The sequence below is a fragment of the Chaetodon auriga genome, chromosome 6 (genome assembly GCF_051107435.1).
Source record: "Chaetodon auriga isolate fChaAug3 chromosome 6, fChaAug3.hap1, whole genome shotgun sequence".
NCBI classification, from domain to species: domain Eukaryota; kingdom Metazoa; phylum Chordata; class Actinopteri; order Chaetodontiformes; family Chaetodontidae; genus Chaetodon; species Chaetodon auriga.
Genome location: NC_135079.1, coordinates 21,921,309 through 21,942,327, shown reverse-complemented (window position 1 = coordinate 21,942,327; position 21,019 = coordinate 21,921,309). Strand labels below are relative to the sequence as shown.

Below are 21,019 nucleotides of genomic sequence, written 5' to 3'. Positions count from 1 at the left end.
TGTGTAAACAGACAACAGTGGTTGATCTAAAACTGAGTCCTGTGGCATACCACGAATGGGATGGCTAGTAGAGGATGAAGCATGCCCAATGGTTAAAGAAAACGCTTGGGGGGTAAAACAGGGGTGGAACCAAAGTAAAGTAGTATTGGACCCTCATCTCCAGAAGATTAGACAAGATGTAATGGTTCACTGATTCAAATGCTGATTCAGTAACACGTGAGTGGATTTGTCCTTATGTATAACAACCTATGCTATTTACAGTCATACTACACAAGAAAATGAAAACGAAATCAACCAAAGTAAATGTTAACTCTATGTTCAGGAATTCCCTGTAGGTCCTCAACATGGGATAATCTTTGCTTTTGCTTGGAAGTTTTTGTTAAACAATTACTGTAATGAAAGAACCTTCCAATAAGTAGGTTTGAGTCATGCTCCCCTCAGTTATTACACTTACAAGTTACAAGTTTAGCTTTTAGTTTAGACACTTGAACTTATATTCATTTCTTTCAGGACTTCCACTTCAATTCAAGTTTTTCTTGCTGAATTTATTATCTACACTCCAACTGACATTTCAGCTTCTTCTTACTACTTGAATTTCAACTGAATTTAATTAACTTTAGGTTCCAAACGTGGTACAATATTTGCTTTTTGTTGAAAATATTAGTTAATACACAATGTAATGAAAGACGTTGTTACTCTTCTTTACTGCTGTGGTGTTAAAACGATGAGAACGATGCAAATCTAATTATTTTTTATAATCATTGATTACCTTTTTTACTTGCACATAATGCTACATTATTTTATAAATGCTTCAGCAAAAAAATACAAAATAAAAAAAAAATCAAAAAAAAAATCATGGTAATACCCTGCATATACTTTATAATGGATGAGGTATTCTGTCCGACAGCACCTGAAGGCAGCGTCATCTCCACCACCCCTCTGTCAGACAGTGACGTCACCTCTGAGCTAGACGGTGGAAGCTTCGGGTAGAGACATTGTTGACGTTTTGTTTTGATCGCTTTTGTCTGGATTTTTGGACATTTCGCCGTCGTTATCCGCTGATTTAGAAACCTGCATTCCGACTCTACCATCACGCCTCAGTGCGGGGATCCAGCAAAGATGAAATGGATGTTTAAAGAGGACCATTCCCTCGGTAAAAGGGGTTTGGGTTGTTATGAAACAAGAGATGTGCTTGTCATGTCATGCACCCTCCTTTCTGGCTTGCTTTCTCCGCGTCGGTTTTGCCATATCATCCCACATAGGTGCAGAAATGCATGCTTGGCTCAGCGGCCCACTCATGACTAATGTAAATCGATCCATAATGGATAACATTGCATGTCTGGCAGCACATGCTAACGTGATCTTCCTGCAAGTCAAATGACCGCTGTCAAAATCGGGTTCACCTTTGCCGTTGATGCATCATGGTTATGATGTCAGCAGATTTCTCCTTGAAACGTGTCTTTCTTTTGCATGGACACATTTCATCGCCTAATTCCATTCAAGCACCTGGCAACTGAATGTTGCCTTGCTTATATGGAATCCCTTTCAGCCCTTGTTCCAAAGTATTGTAGTTAATTCAGTAATAATAGTCCACCTAGAAGCACTCTCTCCCTATACTCTTCAACTTTTTTCACACTGCTCTATACCACTCTCCAGGGCATATTCTGCTAACAAAAGACAATAATAAAAAGCAGGACATTTGATTGAAATTAGTGCATATATGTATATAGACAATGTATTACATGGATGCTGAATTGACTGTTTACTTACTATTTGTTCCAGAGCTTGTAATGTGTTCCAATAAGATGAACATTTTAAGGTTTCAAGGGGAAATTTTCATTCACAAGAATTTTGAATGAAGTTTGGTGTAAAGTTCTCTCATCACACAGCTTGAGGAGGTTCATTTGCAGCCCCCTAAGTGACATATCTGTGGCTTAACTCCTCTACTACTCTCAGCTTCTGTGTTCATGCTCTCTTCAGATAACCTCTAGTCTCCTTTTTAAAGGAACACTGCTGCCAGTTTAGTAGAGATGTTTCCAAAAGTAGGCCTCTTATCTGGGCTAATGAAAGCGTGCAATGTGTTGAACCTAAATGGCTCCACCACATCTTATCACCCACCACCTCATCCTCCTCTCTCTGGCCTCTGTTCAGCATCTGCCTGCTGCATCTGGTTTTGCCAGCAAAATGTACCAGAAATAGATGCACCATCACTTGCTCTTTGATAATGATAATTGCTAAAATGTTAAGTATGACTTCAGTAAGTCAGTCGATGTCATCCATTACTTAAACTAAACAGTTATGACCATTAGTTTACGATCACTACACAAATGACGGAAAATAATCACTCTTTGACTTGGTGTGTAGGTGTATCCTGTGCAAAGCATCCACTCCTCTGTCTGTGCAGGCCACTGTCAGCCTTCATGCTGTGCTTGATCTTGCATATGGATCACTATGTCAGACTAGGCTTGCAGTATTTGGCAGTAAGGATCCCCAGAGGCCTCACTCAACCCTTTAATCTCTGACTTCCTGTTTGTTTCCTGTCTCTCCCTCAGAGCACCGATGTGTGGAGTCAGCCAAAATACGCAACAAATATCCTGACAGAGTACCGGTGAGTGAGGGGGGGGTGTTATTGGCTGTGAGTGGGGGTTAAAGGTGCAGATAGAGCGAGTGACAGAAAGTCAGTGGATAAGGAGTGACCGACTGGGAGAGTGACTGGCACTTAGGGGTAGGAAAGAAGAGAATGAGTGAATGATAATGACAGTTTTGATTGACAGATTAGTTTTTGGCCAGAGGTCAGAGAACCAGGGTCACAGTTTTCCATTACTTTTCATTTTTAAGTCTGAGTGCTTCCTTTGACTTCCTAAATTCCCCCTTTCTGCTTAGTTAATCACCTGGAAATTTTCATGGAAATCAAATGGTGATGGTGTTGCCAGTAGGTGGCGCTATAACAATGAATGAATATTCAATATATTCAATATTATGTATATGTCTATCAGATGTGAGGTTTGGGGCAGATTGGACGTTTTATATATTTTAGTTACCGCAGCTTCCTGTTTCATGGCGAAACCTGAAAACACGCTGCGCGGCCGCTGGAACGCCATGAGGTGAAAACTCACAATCTTCACAATAAAGCATCCACAGGGTCTTAAGGCTTTTCTGATCAGATTCGAGGTGGATCTGGTCAACCTGCTAGGAGGAGCGCATCAAAATATAAAACATGTAATTTCCTGTTGTCATTAGGTGGCGCTATGACTATAACTGAATATTGGCATGTAGATGTCCTCAGGCCTGGACTCTTATCAAATCTATGATTTGGGGCAGATTGGGGTACACTCAACTTAGAACAACTTCTGTTTCTCAAGGGGTTTGTTTAAGTACAACACCTGTAAAGCACAAGAAATAAACACTAAACGCTTTGTTAGGGGCCCTACTGAGGCCCCTTACCACACCCAAGCTCAAGACCCATATCAGATCCAAATTTTCACCATTTCTGACTCATATGCTGAGTTTCGTTTTCAAGGACCTTTATCACCTCAAAAATGTGAAAAAGTGGTAAAAAAATAAAAAATGAAAAAAAAAATACATAAATAAAGAAAAAATAATCTTTAGAAAAACAGCAGGTTGGTGCTTGGGCCCTAAATATAAATACAGAATTTATGGATCCACTAAAGTTCCACGGGGCTCAAAATGTGAAAGCTAATCAGCCAGTGAGAGTTGCTACTGCTGAATGCTTTCACATTTTACTTGAAGGCATTCGCTTTAACTTTAGTATGTTTTATCTATATGTTGTTTATGTATTCCAGTAGAATTCCAGAACATTAGGCCGCAACCAAAATAATAAGAGCTTGTTAGCTAGAATTAGCTTGTAAGCTAGCACCAATGTTATCCATCAGTAAGGAAAATTTAGGCAATGAAAGCCTCATATCTTGTGGCTTCGAAAGGAGAAACATCAACTAATTTTCATTATGGGGAATGAAAACAATGATGAGCAATGATGTAAATAAAAATCAGAACTAGCGTGTCAAATATCAGCAGCCTCATGTCTAAAACAATTCAATTCAATTCAATTCAATTCAATTCAATTCAATTCAATATTCCTTTATTAGTTCCGCAGGGGGAAATTCCAGAGGTCTTCAAAACTTCCCGGTCCCTTGCTGCTGTTAATGTGTGACTGATATTATGCTACAGTTAGACTTTAATTTGTCTCACACTGGCAAACCAAAGCACGCCCACGCTCTGCACATCTCTGAGAAAGCTTGTAAGGTAACCTCTGCCATGCTGGCAGGAAGGGAATACAGCAGCACTGGCGACAGATCAGAGTCCATACAGAACGACACTGTGGACAACATAAGGTGTTAAACCCTGGGAAATGCATACCTTAAGCCTTTTGTGTGGACGATAATGCCTGTTGAACTCAATCCCCTTAACTAGTTCTTCCATTATGCACCTGTTTAATGGGACGACTGCTGGGTGGAACAGCAGAGCCAGTGAACATAAATCAGCAAAGTAGACCTGCCCAGTGGATCCGGTGACTACGTGTCATATAAATGGGGCTGCTTGTAATGATGGGCCCACAGAGAATCAAGACACTGCTGCTTACCTAGCTTAATGGTGTAGCATCTTTCAGCTCAATGCTTTGATTCAGTCCCAGAGATCTCATCAACTCTGTGTTTCTGACACAGCAGGCATCTGTTTTCAGCATTTTTTTTTTTTTTTACAAACCCACTGTACACAACCTGTGCCCAGCACCAAACGACACACAGACAAAGTTAGCGTCTAGTTGGTAAGCACAATGGAGCATTTAGCAGTGAGTATTTCCCTCAGGGCCTGTTGGAAAGGAAACCAGACCCTTAAAAGAGAGTGAATGCACTTCCTTTTGTCACTTGGCCACAAAGACAACTCCACGTGAATGACAATGTTCCCCCTTTGTATGTGTAAAGAGGCAACTGTTTGCTAACACCTTACTCATATCGACTTTCAAACACCATAGTATAAGATAAGATTGTGATTAATTGGGGAAAAGTGATGATGTCATACCTATGTCATGTTCAGCTTGTTTATAGTGGATATTTGCCAACAAACTAATGAAGGCTTCCATATGCACAGAAACAACGTTCCTGCAGTGGCCCTCATAGGACATGTCAGGCTCAGCACTAACACTTACAGGTGTCCTACTGATATCTAATCGGACAGACTGATATTACACATGTTTCAGACATGTTGACACAGTTGTAAGCCTGAAAAGTTTTGGCCGTACTTCACATCGTATAAAGGTTCTGTAGCAGCGCTGAACTCCATTCATGAAACTGGGCATATCAGAATGTACTGAGTTGCATAACCTATGCCATACCATGCAGTGTTAAAGGCCAGTTTTCTGTTGATGCATGTGCTCCAGGTGATAGTGGAGAAGGTTTCTGGCTCTCAGATTGTGGACATTGATAAGCGGAAGTACCTGGTGCCCTCTGACATCACAGTGGCCCAGTTCATGTGGATCATCAGGAAACGCATCCAGCTGCCTTCAGAGAAAGCCATCTTCCTCTTCGTCGACAAAACTGTCCCCCAGTCCAGGTGAGAGCAACACTTCTGCAGCTGTAATAGTGGAAGGAAGTAAGACAGTGAGATCTTAAAGGTAGAATTGTCTCCTGTTTTGTATCAGCAGATTTCTCCCCTTAAGATGGTGCACAATGCGAGATGCAGTGTAGGGGCCACTAGAGACTGTGGAAATTTTTGCTGACGTTCGTATTTGTTTATGGTTCTTCTGGTCAGCTCTCACAATCAATGGTGAAATGATTTATTAATGAAACAGGGCAGCAAAAAAGGTTTGTATAATTCTGTGCAGGTTTTTTTTTAAATGAACCATCTTTATGATTCATTTCAGGAAGTCCTCAGCATTTGTGCGTTTCTGTTTAATGATCCTCGATTATCAACAGCTATTAATGATGGATTGGTTAAAGTTCTGTTATGCATTCAGCTTCTGAGTGATGAAAGTCCTCTTGTTGAATGATTGATCTAAGTACTGACAAGTTGATTTTTCTGAAAAATGTCTGGCTTATTAAGTATGTTGGTCAAAAAACAAATCAAGGGATTTGAATCAAGATAGTTGTACTTTATGTTTTTTTAAACTCCAAAATATCGATATCAGTATCAGTTTCAAAACTCCAACATTGGTCCAGTTAGAAACCATTGGCTAATATAAAACATGGACGTAGTCTCTGTGGCTTTCTGAAGAGGCAGTGTGAATAATAATAATTATGCAAGTTTTTTGTACCAGGCTGTAAACATGTTTATTTCTGCTGTAAAGTTGGGCATTTTAATGTGGGGGTCTATGGGGATGGACTCACCTTTGGAGTGAGCCTCAAGTGGCCATTTGAGGAACTGCATTTTTTGCCATTTCATGTTGTCTTCATTTTTCAGCCCACTTGCTAGAAACCACGTTTTATTGATTATATAGATCGTGTGCTGTCAGGCCCTGGCCTTCTTAAAGCGATATGCATTGAAAGCTAAAGTCTGACTTTTCCTACGTGCTGTACTTTTATCTGTCTATCTGTGTTACTGAAAAGCAGCTACATTTGACCTCTTGGTGTGGGAGTCTCCCCTGTGAGGATGAAGCCCCACCTGTGTTCTCAGTGTCAGATTTTTCTATTGATTGTATTCTCATAGCTATTGACATGCTGCTGTGTTGCAAATACAAGCAGTACATCTGAGGAATCTGACCTGCTTCCCAGAGCTTTGTATTGTATTGATGATGCTTTTCTTGTGGAAACTGGCTCACACCACCTCTTAGCGTGGTACCATAATGCCCTGATACACCACAGCCGGAGCTGGTCATAAACAGAACAGCCCAAACCCGACAACTTCCAGCTGTGATGTTTGATATGTTCAGAGGTCCATCAGACTTAAACAGTACATTTCAACCTACTGAACCTAATGCAGCTAATTTTTCCTTCTTTCCAAAGCCTATTGCAGCTTTGCCGCAATAGCCATCCTAATATCAGCTAGCTGTGCTTCACAGCGCTCCATGGAGGACTATCTATGTAATGACAACACAGTGTCTGACATTTACACTGTTAGCCAACAGCAGGCTAGCTAACAAGACGAGCAACAGTGACTACAACTGTACTGCCTATTTGAGATAATATATCATCAATAATATCTGCCATGCTGATTTATTGGATGGGCTCAAATCCATAAACATGCTGGAAAATGTGTGGAGAGACTTTGGAATAAGAAAACACATGAATGAATAATGAATTCTTCATTGTATAGATGTGCTGTTCTTCAATAATGTCTGCAACATTTCTTGAACTGGACTCCATTTTCCTAAATGTTTAGGGACGACTGTAGGTTTTAGCATTGAAATGGATTTCAAAATCCTGTCCGTCAGCACAAAATATCCACTATTGGAGGCTTCCATCTTCACAAACCCTTATTGGAGATGTAAATATAATCGATTGTACTTGACTCTGTGTGTGATCTAATCAGAGTCTGGTCTCTGCTGTGTGTTGCAGTCTGACTATGGGCCAACTGTACGACAAGGAGAAGGACGAGGACGGCTTTCTGTACGTGGCTTACAGCGGAGAGAACACCTTTGGTTGCAAGGCCTTTAATACAACACAGGGTTAAAGCTTCACTGAATTCCAGTGTTTCTCTCTCTGTCTCTCTCTCTCTCACACACACACACACACACACACACACACACACACACACACACACACACACATAGACGCAGTGGGGCCTGACAGATACAGGTGTACACTCTTTCAGACATTGGCCTTTACATGTGTTACACAAGTAATGCACCTACACACTTGCTACAGTCATTTATTCAATTTTTGATACTGAAAAACACATTTTGGGTGAAAATTAACTACACCAAAATGCTACAATGAACAATTTTTTTTTTGGCAGGCTCAGACGATCATTAGTGTCAAGAAATGTTTGACTTTAATGGTTGGTCTTTTTACTGTTTAAAGGTCAGTTGTAGAGAGAAATATCTTTAACACTGCCGTAAAATTAGAATAGCAGTCACCCACATTAAAGACACATGAGATGTCATGAATTTTCCACGTTCGACATTCGATTTAAAAAACAAAACTCCTTTAGGGTCTGGTACACACATGCCAATGATCCCACATTACCCAGTCATGCTAGTTTTTGTTTTTGTTTTTTTTTCAGTCCAAATCTGTTGTCACAGTTATTTGTATTCTGCTGAAGTGAGAAAGAAACCATATAATCATGTGACTAGAATCATTAACCACATTATGGATGTGTTTGTATGGCTCATCATATAGAAACTTCAGTCTGTAACTTTAATTCCACAGGCACTCTCAGCACTATGAGAACGACTATAAGCATATGAAAGAAGGCAGCTCATGCTGTTGAGATGTTGAAAGATGGTGCTCAGGGCTGGCACCACTCCCTGGGATGTTACTGAATGCTTCCCAGTCTGGCAGGTATGTTTTTGCACATTAAGTTGGCTGAATAGATGTCAGCACCACCCGGGATTCAGACTCATGATGCCAACAGTAAGCCATGAAACTCAGTGAACTGCTAAAGAAATACAACACTTTACTGTAGTTTATCGGTTGTGTATTCTAATATTTTAAAGTTGTCATCACAGGACAACATCTGAAAATTCCAACCATCCGAAAGGAAAACACATTTCCTTTTCTTATATTATGACTCTGTAACATTCTGTCCAAGAGATACTCAGTGATGACGTGTTGCACTTTACCCATTTTCCCTCAGCCTGTGTTGTCTAGCCTGGTTTTCTCCACTACCCAGAATGCCTTTTGACAATCTCGGACATTTTGACTTTTCAAACAGCAAATTATATGAATAATGGCTACATTCCATTTTAAGTCTGCGTTACTGGAATTAGTGTCATGGATTCAGACACACCTAAGACGTCTGAAAATTCAAATCAAAGTCAGACTCAGTTGTATTTCTGCTGATGTGATGTTACTGTCATTGTTTAAGTTCTCTGAAGAAATAGGAAAATATTGCAGTGCATAAAATAATGGTCTCCAGTTATGAGACTGTGATGCATCACAACCATGTTCTACCATAGTTTCTTGACATGGTTGCAGGTCCTGAGGTTGGTGCCCGATTAAGGCAAAAATTAACCCAAATTTAAAGCAGCACTACTGGAAATTTTTTTGTTTCACAATGGATCAGGATCAGCCCACCGAGAATTCTTACTCTGCCGTCCACTTCAGCTCCACAGAGCTTTGAAGCCAGTGTCAGTTCATTGTTTTGGTTTGCTGGTCCGCAGGCAGCTGTTTTCAATGAAAAGATCTGGTAAATTCACTGTGCAATACCTGCCTTGCAGCAAATAGCAGAAGTACAAAGTTAGTGACTATTAGTGCAGTCAAGGAGACACATATTTTTGGTAGTATTTGGTGGAGACAAAAACAGAGCCAAAAAGAGAGTGAATACTACCCACAAGGTCATCAGAACACCAATACGATTACTAATGAATCTTAATGATACTCTGGATGTGTGAATAACTTTGAACCTTTAAGTCATATTGTCCTTTTTAAAATGCATTCTGGAAAATTGGGAAATCCTGTCCTGCAGCAAAAGTAGAGGAAGCAGGTCAGACAGTAAGTCAGCATGTTCCTGGACTGACTGAGTCATGAAATACACTGTATTTGACCCTGCCCTGCACATCATATCTTGTTTAAATTTTAATGATTAAAAATACAAGACTCAGTGAAGATGTTGGTTAATAAAATCACTAAAAGTGTATTATTAGTGTGCAGAGTGCTTTCACACTTGTGAATGATTGAACACACATTCATTGTCTTTACAATGAACCATTTACAAGAACCACAATAAGAATATATCAGTGAAATTCAGGTCTCATAAACTCAAGTAAAGAGTTGCTCACATCTTTGGCTGCACAGGTTTCTGAGTCATAAAATCAAAACCACTTGTTATCTTTCCTCTTCTCACTCAGATCACTCTGAAGCTGACATTTTGGCTGCAGCTGTAGTCTTTGGTGCTGAATCAGAGTAAGACATCTGGTGAATTACCACCCTTTACTTGACCCATTCAAGTATTCATATTTGTGCACCACAAAGCTAATTCAGGCTTTTAAACATGGTATGTAGATGTGTAATATATTGATGGAATGCTATGATATTCAGTATTGTTTTATTTCATCAGTGTTGTATGATTGTTAAATATATCTTGAAGACAGAAATGAATTTTAGATATTTGAAAAAGGTAAGGTAGCTGGAAGACCTGACCAATAAAAATGAATGTAAAATGAATCAGAAGGTTGTTTTGTCTGATTTAAATGGAATATTGTTGCTGGAGCCCAGTGCTGGCAACAGACCAGCAGGTACGGTAAAACACAAGTCTTCATTTGAAACTAGCACAGATGATCAGGAAGTGGCTGGACAGAGTTGGGCAGTGGAGAGGGGGACAGGTATCCACAGGGAATTGTTTAGCAGAGAGTATGCCAGGTACTTGAGCTCACTGGCAGGTTTGGTGAGGTAGGATTGCTGGCTGGTAATGCTGAAGGGAGGGAGTGCAGGTGGAAGTCAATGGAAAATTGACACAGATTCTGATGCCAGAAAGGTGGCACATAAACAAAGCATGCTTGGCACAATGATCTGGAGGAGACTGGTTGTCGATGCTGGGTTTTTGTAGCAAAGTGGAAGACTTGATTGAAGACAGGTGTGATGATTACAGATGAGGGGCAGGTGTGCAGCAAGACAGAGACAGAGGGAAGGGCTAAACTAAAAAGACTGAAAATAACAAAAGCACACAACACAGAGGCAGACGTCACAGGCAGGTGTCACAGGTGGCATACAGATGACACAGAAAATTGGGTTTGGTGTTGCTGGTGCCTGGCCTGTAGGTTAAGGTGAAATTGGCACAGCCAAAAAACAGAGTCCACCTGGTTTGAGAAGCATTGAGACGCCTTGCAAAGGGGATGTATGCCAGGTTTGTATTGTCTGTTGAGACCAAGCGTGGCAGACCCTTCAAGTGAATGCTGCTACTCCTCCAATGCCAACTTCACTGCCAGGGGCTCACAATTACCTGCATCATAGGGAAGAAATAACGCGAGAGAAAGGCACAAGGATGAAGTTACCATTCTCCAAGGAACATTGCAAGAGGACTACCCCCACCCCATTGTCCGATGGTGTCAAATTCTATGATGTACTGGTTCAACGTGTCCGGCTGAATGAGGATAGGTGCTGAGGTGAAACAGTTCCTAAGATCCTGGAATGCTACTTAGGCCACTGGAGTCCAGTGAAACTGTTGGAAGGGTGGAAGATAGAATTGTTAGTGGGGAGATGATGCAGCTGTAGTTATGGATAAATCTGCTGTACAAATGTTGAAAGCCAAGGAAACTTTGAAGTCTCTTAGAGCTGGTTGGGCGGGGCCTCTGTAGGACTACTCTCACTTTGGCTGGGTCCATTTTCACCTGTCCTTTGGCAGTAATGTTACTAAGGAAAGAAACAGATGGGGTATGAAACTCATTCCAAGCCTTAACAAACAGACAATTCTCCAGGAGCTGCTGGAGGACTTAATGGACAAGTTGAACATCGGGGCCTCTGGTAGAGTGTGTGCTCCATGTATTGAGGCTGTCGGTCCTCTGCAGTGGCTGCAGGTTCGACTCCCCATTTCTCCCCATCTCTGCCCCATTTCCTGTCATGTCTTTAGCTGTCACATGGTCGGACAGACTTGTGAACAAAGTCAGGATATCATCCAAGTAAACAAACACCGAATGATCCAACATGTCCTGTTGGACATCGTTGACTAAATTTTTGAAGTGGTGGTGAGCCCTAATTGTTTCTTTAGATATTCAAAGTGGTGTATTAAAGGCTGTCTTCCATTCATCTTCATTCAACCAGGTGATAAGCATTGCAGAGGTCCAGCCTGATTAACACTCTGGCACCTTGGAGGCAGAGTTCAAATCAGGCAAAGGATACTGTTCCTTACCTTTATGTTGTTGAGTCCTCTGAAATCAATGCACAGGTGGAGGGTTTTGCCATTTTTATTCATGAAGACTAAAGCAGCACCAAAGGGCGATATTGAGACATGATTCCTTTGGCCAAGGAGTCCTTGGTGTATCATAGCCTCCTAATCTGCCTTGGAGAGGTTGTACAGGCATCTGCAATGGAGAGGTGTACCGGACAAGGGGTCAATGGGTCATATGGCCAGTGAGAGAGAGTTTGGCATTTGCTGAAAACTACTTGGAGCTCATGGTACTCAGGTGGAACCATGGCAGGTGGGGGATTTCAGGACTTGAAACCAGAGAAACTTAGAGACCATAGTGGAGACAGCACTATGCAGCAATCTGAAAGCCACACTGGTGTGAATGGTCAGAATTGGTGTGTGTAAACTTGATCCTGATGCGTGTAAGCTTGATCCCAAGGAGTCTGCAGTAATGGCTTACACCTGCTGAAGAAGGTGGCCTTGAGAAGAAGTGTGGTAGCTAGACTTTGCTCAGCAAGACAGGGAAAAACTTTTTTCTGTGTTTTTGTGGACTCTGGTGAAAGGCTTGTCCCTGGAAACTGGCACTATTAGTTTTTCTGGGTTTGGAAAACGCTGCATTCCAGAAGGGCTGGGGCTCCATGACGCGAGGCCACAGTGAGGGAGTTTTGGCCTGCAGCTCGTAGTTGTAAACATTCCCGCCTAAGAGGGCGCGAGCAAGTGCAGGTTGTCCTGCTGGCATTGTGATGCCCCACAGATCTGGTGCCTTCCTGATGATGCGCGGCAAGTCCTGGAAAAGTCAGTGATGACATTGATGACAAAATGACATTCCCGCCAACCTCAGCTGTGCTTTGTTGTTCAGGGCAAATTAGCAAATGTTAGCACGTTGACATACTAAACTAAGATGGTAACATTATGACTTCCAAGCATCATCACTAAGGTGTTAGCATGGCTATAGACTCTATAGTCTTCTTTAGACTTTGGAAAGCTCCCTCTTGAGCCATAGAAGACATACAGTACTACTGTTTGCTGTTGCCATTTGCCTGTCTGTGTAAATCTGTGGAGGATGCCTTTAATCCACACAAAGTAGGTTTGTTGTCATTTCCTCATATAAGGTGAAAAACATTCAATTTAACAGATATTTTTACTGAGCATCACCAGGTATTTGCAGTAAATTTATGCCTACAGACCTCTAAATCTCTGTCTACTGCAGAGGAATGAGATTAACATTAAATATGCAGTGTAAGGCTTCCTGGTCATAACCTACTACATGCTGTTCAGTATTAGCTGAGCCACGTTGAGTCATTACTTCTCAGTGGAATCTGCTGAGCAAAAGTAATAACACAACTGATCCTCAGTCCCAGCATTGATTTGGTGTCTGGGCTTCGATGAAGGGCCTAACTGTTGTCCAAAATATGCAGTTTCAACCTATTCTTTGTCTTTATGAGCGAGTTGAGTGTCCCAGAGGACTGGAATCTCATCTCACATGCACTGGAAACACCCCCGTGAAGTTTAGACATCATCACAGACTGAATGCAGATATCATGGACAATTATTACTGTGGTCAGTTTGACTTCAGCCCAGCAGAATGGCAAAGGGAGGAAACGAGATGAGACCATTCAAATTAGGACTGGGAATCCAATACAGAGCCTATTTTCCTGCATGCACTGTTTTCGGAGTGTGAACTCCAGGCAGCTGCAGTCACAACATGTAACACACATTGTCAAAATAAAACCATCACATGAGGACACTGGAGAGCGGTCATTAACCTCTTTGCACAGCATGAAAGAGCAGGGCGTCCTGCTGTTGCATCCCGGGCTATGGAAAGTCAAATATAGCCAAACAATATTCATCCAGATTGACCAGCTGACCCAACAGTCACAAGGGAATGAAGCCCGAAAATTAGTCAGGTGACCTTTTATTGATAGTGTGACATGATGAACATGATTCATTACATGTATTTCTTATTCACTAGCATGTATGGTACTGGCATCTTTTGTCTGAAATGTGAGTTTCACAGGCTCCAAGAAGCACAATACTTGCAGACCAGCAGTTATTTTGACCTGTGACCTGCTAGTTCTTTCTTCAACAAAGCCACTTTTTCATCCGTCCTGACAAGACATTTCAGCCGCAGAGAGCGGGCTTTCAGCGGAAGAGCAGGAGATCTCTGTCACTGCGTGGCCACAGAGAAAAGGCCTGGCTGCGTAGCTGCTGCCAGGCCTGCTGGTACGGCTGGGATGCCTGCTTGTAGTCCCAGTAGGTCTGCAGCTCTGTTCTCCTGAATATATACAACATACACACACACAAGGGGAGGAACCCGGTTATTGCTCATACTTTGTGTTTACACGATCATTTAAACCAATCCCTGCTGTAATTAATGAACTACTGTGTTGCATAACAAGATTGATACATTTCAAAATGATCAATAGAGCATAACTTGCACAAGGCTAAGCTTAAAATTTCCCCTATTTCCCACGTGTATTTGTTTTGGATGATCCTACTTAGAAGATCAAATTCCATCAGTGCTCTCTGAATGGACACAAGCGGCCATTATTCTAGACAGGAGAGTGTTTGTACAACAATGGAAGTCAGTTTTCATACCATCGGAACTTATCTGCATATGAAACGGTATCTTTTTACAGGGTCAGCTTATAGCTCAGCCTTTTTGTGATTTTGTGAGACTTTATTTAAGACTATACAGTCTAATCAGGTGATATTTTGTTCTTCATTTCTGTCAGCAAACCCCATAAAGACACAATCGGTTCAAAAAGTGCTGTCTGTGTATCCAAAGCCTGATGTGTCTTATGCCTCTGTGCCATTGAGCTCCATTGGTGTCGAAAACTGTCAAAAACAAATCAGTGGACTGTTTAATGACATTAGTGAGCCTCTTAAAAAAAAAAAAAAAACTAGATTCTGGACTTTTTTTGCCAACCCATTATCAGGTTCTTTGAGTCACTGCATTAAGAATAAGTGTTATGCAGATGAAGTGGACAGTTTGGATCTCAAGCGGTCGCCTGCATTTAACAATTCCCATCATCAGAGACAAACTCTGGAAATGCAGACAAATGGACACTCCCTGATACCTCAGCTGTCTGTCCTCACCAGACATACTATTGTTGTTGCATATAATGTTTTCATTGTATGCTGAGGCTGGGTGCATGAGTGTGTGTGAGTGTGTTCTGCTGATCCATATGTGGGCCTGCCGGACTGGGCCTCGGATCAGGTTATCTGCTAAAATGCTGATAAACAGAGGGACCACTGTTCTGCCTGTGGAGAGGATTCTCAGCCATCAGCACACACAAAGGATGATTGTGTAATCTCAGCAAACGATGTGACTAAAGAAAAAGAAATACCTGGGATATTGAGTTCAATTAGAAAAAATATACATAAATCATGAGTGGACGTTCTGAAATAAAAGCATGACTCTGTGTTCCAGATAGTAATGAGACTTGAGAAAAGCCTCCAAGCCATTCGTTAAATGAAACATTCGACTCTTACAGCATGAACCTCTGAACCCGTTGCACTTTGTCTCTTTATCGCTCTTACTTGTGATGACTGTGATACATACACAATTGCTTATGCCGCCGATGGTTTGCCTCACTGTCGATCGACATGCTTCAGACCGACCAGACCGTCATTTGGAGGTCTTCATTACTGTTTTGTTCAGGTTTTATTTGAGGCTGTTTAAAACCACAGAGAGATTATCAAAGAGCCCACTGTTTGTTACCTGAGAGAGTCGGGAAGTGCTGAAGGGTCAGTGGCTGATACCAGAGACAGGAAGGAATGGAAAAGCTCCACTTTACACAGAAGAGACCTGAAGACACACAGACAGAATTAGCACTAAAATTTGGTCTATGTGGATAGTCTACAGTGACGACATGCCATAAACAGTCAATTTGCATTAATATTACCATCCCCATTCCAAAGAAGTTGGGATGCTGTGTAAAAAAAATTAACAAAAACTGAATGTGATCATTTATAAACAAACGGTTTTACCATGATACTATCACCTGTTACCAATGAACCGGTTTACCTGTTGAATGTTCCAAACTGGTGTTTTTGGAGCATTCCACAACTTTTCCAGTCTTAAGTTGCTCCTGAACCAACTGTCCCAAATTCAGAATAACCAAATATTACAAAAACCAATGAAGCTAAATTAAATATATTGTCTTTGTGCAAATGATCACATTCTGCGTTACTGATGTTCTACAGAGCGTCGCAGCTCTTTAGGAATCTGGGTTGTATACTAATCTATGATTACAACATGTTGGCTCTACCTGGCTTTAGCTGTGCCGAGGGCCTTTTTGGTGACTCCATGTTTGTAGCCGTTGGCAGTGACATCTAGTGGCTGCTCAGTCACATTACACCAGCTGATGGCTGAAACACATATAAACACTCAGCGAGCTCCTCAAAATCACAATTCAAGCATTTTTATCTGTGGGTCACAAGAACCACCAAAGTTAGGCTCAGTGATGCCACGTAACAAAGAGAGCCAGGCTTAATTTAACCTGTTTTGTGGTACAGACCCCTGGTCAAGGGGGCAGCATTACAATGCCGTAACAATAAATACAAATAGCATAAACAGGCAAAGCAACTGCCACGCTCAAAAAGTGCCACCTCCTAAATCCTTAACTTAAATTCACCCACAGTGATCAGCTCTGAAAATTTCAAGCATCAATTTTCAGTTTCAAGTCCTTCTGCACAATGTTCCAGGAGAAAGGGCGAGCACATTTAAAAGCTTTAATACCCAACGTAAACCAACATCTGTAGAAGACGGTGAGAAAGCAGGCTGTGCTGGTTTTGGTCGACCTTTGACGTGAGCTCAATGGGAAAAACTTTGTGTCTGTGTGTGTAAGAGATGATCCTACCTGCCCCACAGGGGGAGATGCGTCCCTGATCCGCCTGGTGTCGGAGCTCGGTCTGGCCCTGGCTGAAGGGAAACTCCAGGCTGGACTGGAGCAACACAGGTGGACACACAGAGAAACCGGCAGGGAGGTCTGATACATAGGAGCACCTGGGCAGTACAGGAGGACTACATTCAAGAAGGTCTGTTGATTCCCTTAGACTGAAGGAAAAATACCGACAAAATCCCCCAACACTTGAAAAGTACTGCAATTAATATTGAAATTTTGAAGTTGGTGACAGTTCAGCAACTGTAAATCTGACAATTTTATACAAATGGAATTAAGTTTTTAGCCTTTAATTTTGATCTTTCCACTGTATTTACATCATCTCAGATGAAAAGAAGAAAAATACAGTAGTAGAGTATTTGGTTTGTAGTTCTCACATACACCATGATGACATCTGTTGGTCTATGTTGCTCACTTTAATGAATCTCCTTAAGCACCCTCCATGCACAATTTAACACTCACTCCTACATGATATAAAATGCTTTGCTCCAAGCACATTACACAAATACTTTCCTTAATTCTAGCTATTCTTGCAGCACACACTCTGAAGAAAAGCCACACAGACCTCTCTCCCAGAGGATAACTGACTCGTCACAACAGAAGCACAGGTGTGACTAACAACGTTAATGACGGCTCTGGCGTTACTAGCTCCATCTGTACTTAATGAGCCACAATGTTTTGCTGTGAGAAAGGTCTATAAAAAGAAGGAAGGAGCCACTCAGAAGAAAGCTGCACTAACGGTTCCTTTTATACACATAATGGTTCAAATGACTATGAAATGTTAAAGGTGTTGCTCACAACACAGAGACAAACCAGCTCTCCTCAGCGCTACAGGTATTTTTAGCATCATTAAGTGTTTTGCCTTTCCAGTCAGCACATTCTGTTTTTATCAATCTAAGTTAGTTTGTGGGGATGAGCTCACAGTGATGGAAACTGGCTAATCTCAAAAGTCATTACAGCTTGAAACTGGATGAGCTGCAAGGACAAACGCGCTTGGATAAAGTTAAAACTCTTGGGAAGAGTTTGGATGTCCAACAAGCAGCTTTCACAGACCACACAGTGTTATGCAGGCAAGTTTTGTGTTGAGCTGACTTTTGCTTAGACTCAGTTCCCTTCAAGACTGACCCAAACCAGGAAAACCAACTGCGGGCATCATCATCATCATCATCCCTACCATCTGACATCAGACATCTCGTCAAAGAGAAGCAGCTCCAGTCATCACATGACACTAAATGAACGCTGATGTTGCTCTGTGTCTGCTGAATTAACAACTGTTTGCCAGCATGTTCACCATATCACCCTTAATGTCACAATGTTGTATTTCCAGCTTGTATTGAGAAAATATTCTTGCATGGGGCTCAAAACCTGGAACAAAACCCTAAAACTTGACTGCTGTGACGACTGTTTTTACCTCTAGGGTTATGGAAAAACTACTGGCTCAATTTCCATGAAGCTTGGTGGAATCAGGGACAAGGAAGAACCCATTGGATCCGAGTCAACAGGTAGATATATGAGTTATTTTTCACTTTCGTTAAAATTAAGAGACAGGGCATTTGACTCTGGTGGAATAAATCTCATACATCACAAAATCCACCAGATGGTAGTAAAGTTCAACAGTGACAAAAGATAAGCAGTTGCTGAAATAGGAGGACTCCACATCACGATAATAAATGCTCAGATGAGGTGATGAAGCTTCAGATAAGCACAGCCACATTTTGACAAAATTCTAATAGTTTTGGATTATATGGCTGCACTTCCAGATTTGTCTTTGGCTGAGGTCTGCGCTCTCTGATCACAAATATCTAATCAAGCTGTAACATTGATCAATGGTTTGTCAGAACAGAAAAGAAAAGCTCGGTGCCGACCAAAGCTTGATTCATCTGACCAACGACGACAAACTGAAAGAAAAATAATTCATGGGCTTATTGTTTCAGCGTGCTCCTCACCTTGTCACCAAAGCTCTGCGCATAACTTCTTGACTGCACGGACACTTCCCCACCACCACAGTGCTGAAGTAGAGCGCCTCCTGTAGGTAGTGAGACAGCAGTGCACCCTGGAAGCCCAGCACCCCCCAGCGGGCCAGCTTGTCACTGCAGGAGAGGGACAGAGTCGGCTCTCCTCGCCCAGGCTTCACCCGGAGCACCCCTGTGCTGTGGTACCCCACCCCAGGCTGCAGAGGGTCAGCTGGGCCACCGGGGACGCACTTGGCCCCTGTTCTGTGAATGTCTGGGACCTGTGGACCCTCAGAGGGGCCTCTACTTTTTATCTCCGGTTGTCCTACAGTCTCCACAGGTGTTTTTGTGAAGTCATTCTGTGACGGAGCTTCACTTTCAGATGAATTTGAAAGAAAGGCTTGTTTTGGGTCTCCTCTGTCCTCTCGCTTTGTCCTTGCTGTCTCATGTCCCTCCAGACGGGGCAGTTTACTATTTTTCCTTTCACTTGCTTCCTCAGCTTTCCTTTTCAGGTCTCCTCCTCCATTACTCCACCCATGGTCCTTTATACATGTGACGGGAGGGCAGGGCTGAGCCTGGCTGTCAGTCATGGGGACGATGGAGGCGTCACCACCTGACAATCACAAGAAGTTTCAGATTTTGGCTTCCAAGTCACTACACCACAGACAAAACACACTTCAGATTTAAATCCTGTGGATCATCTCACATAAGTCGCTGGTGGTTAAACAAATTCTGTGAAAGAGACAGCCAGTTAGGAGCACTGGGAGCATACTGGACTCACAGGGAGTGTGACTGGTAAACAAGAGGAAGGAAACACCCGGCCGAAGCTTCCACTTGCCACACTGATCAGCCTGACAGAACACAGGGCTGAGCCCACCACTCACAGCCCTGCGCAGCTCCTGGATCAGGTACCTACACACACACACACACACACACACACTGCTAGCAGTTTATACTCAAAAGCTACTGAGAATAAGCAACATTGAATCAATACACACCTGATACATCCCCTTCTAGCAATGACTTCAGCATGGCTGTCATTAAGCACGTCGCCTAAATGGATGAGAGAATCAAGAAGACACTTTTCCAGTATGACGCATGAAGCGATTCAATCAGCCCTCACACTGAAATGTGCACAGACTCATGGGCTGCCAAAATAACCTCTGTGTATGGACGACAGAGAGACGAGTATTCAGCAAGAAAAGATGACCAAAAACACAAATTTCAGGAAAGAGATCACGTCCACACACCTTTGGGACTCATAGCTGTCTGTCCAACACATTTGGTCCCAGTTCCCAGAGAAACAACCTCCTTTTCCACTGTGAAAGAAAGAAAAATAAACACATTTCATTGGAATGTCATCTGTCCCATATTTTGTCTTTAGGCTTACACATTTGTCTTTGTAGTCCAAACATTTTCATATTATTTTTCATGGTTTTGTGTCTTAATTTGTTTTGGATTGTCTAGGCGATGTTATGAATAGAATCAGAAACTGATCTTCAAGTCAGAACCGACATTGCTGTAACTTCATCTACATTTAGTGTTCTAACATGCCGCTTTTATTACTACACACTAACGTTAGCTAAAGGTTAACGTTATGTTAGAGACGGTGGACGAACAATGATACCAAAATGACTGATAAACATGGTGTTGCAGCTGAGTTCATTCCGCTGTCCAACCTGTGTCAGAGTCAGCACACCGGGTGACTTGGAGCACCGCGGCCAGCAGGGTCCACTCTCTGCCCGGCTCAGGCTTCCCTCTCCGGGGAAGTTGGTTGAAACGCTCGTAGCACAACCTGGCGATTTCATCCGCGTTCACCATGTTACGCTGGACGGGGACGTGTTAGTGGAGGCTGACGGCCGCCCAAATGTGATTTAAGTTAACGGGAAATATAGTTTAAATGGTCACGGTGGTACATTAACGACATGTGCATGACACTCGACCGACTCGTCTGCTTGGAGACATCTCGAGGAAACAAACGAAGCTACTTCCGGGACGAGCCAAGGAGCGCTGTACTTTCAAAATAAAGGTCCTTCACGTGCGGAGAAGTGCCCGTAAATGGATATTAATACGGTATTAGTAATTCAGATGTAACTCATTGAAGGATAGTAGTAGTATTCGTTGCAGTAGGAGTTACATGAGTATATGCGAAGGAAGAAGTAGAATAAAGTAGATTATCACCCCGAGGTTGAGTTGTCATTTGCC

The 21,019-nt window shown here is 42.2% G+C and overlaps 2 protein-coding genes across 3 annotated transcripts; one reads left to right on the top strand and one right to left on the bottom strand.

Annotated features, from left to right (window-relative positions):
* Positions 1-930: 930 nt before the first annotated feature.
* gabarapl2 (GABA(A) receptor-associated protein like 2) lies at positions 931-10,277 on the top strand. Its single transcript, XM_076733065.1, has 4 exons — positions 931-1,153; positions 2,553-2,608; positions 5,396-5,568; positions 7,509-10,277. Exons 1-4 carry the CDS (start codon positions 1,120-1,122, stop codon positions 7,621-7,623), a joined length of 378 nt encoding a protein of 125 aa, XP_076589180.1. The 5' UTR covers positions 931-1,119; the 3' UTR covers positions 7,624-10,277.
* A 3,580-nt stretch (positions 10,278-13,857) lies between these two features.
* Positions 13,858-20,809, bottom strand: adat1 (adenosine deaminase tRNA specific 1). Of its 2 annotated transcripts, XM_076732236.1 has the most exons (9): positions 20,494-20,809; positions 20,065-20,133; positions 19,813-19,867; positions 19,596-19,726; positions 18,809-19,427; positions 16,821-16,966; positions 16,230-16,329; positions 15,680-15,766; positions 13,858-14,230 (listed from the first exon to the last, which is right to left on the bottom strand). In XM_076732236.1, the coding sequence occupies exons 1-9, from the start codon at positions 20,633-20,635 to the stop codon at positions 14,098-14,100; spliced, it is 1,482 nt and encodes a 493-aa protein (XP_076588351.1). In that variant the 5' UTR covers positions 20,636-20,809; the 3' UTR covers positions 13,858-14,097. The 2 variants fall into 2 exon arrangements, with proteins under 2 accessions (XP_076588351.1, XP_076588352.1); XM_076732237.1 differs by lacking the exon at positions 16,230-16,329 and having other exon boundaries at positions 13,925-14,230; positions 20,494-20,774.
* Between the last annotated feature and the right edge of the window lie 210 nt (positions 20,810-21,019).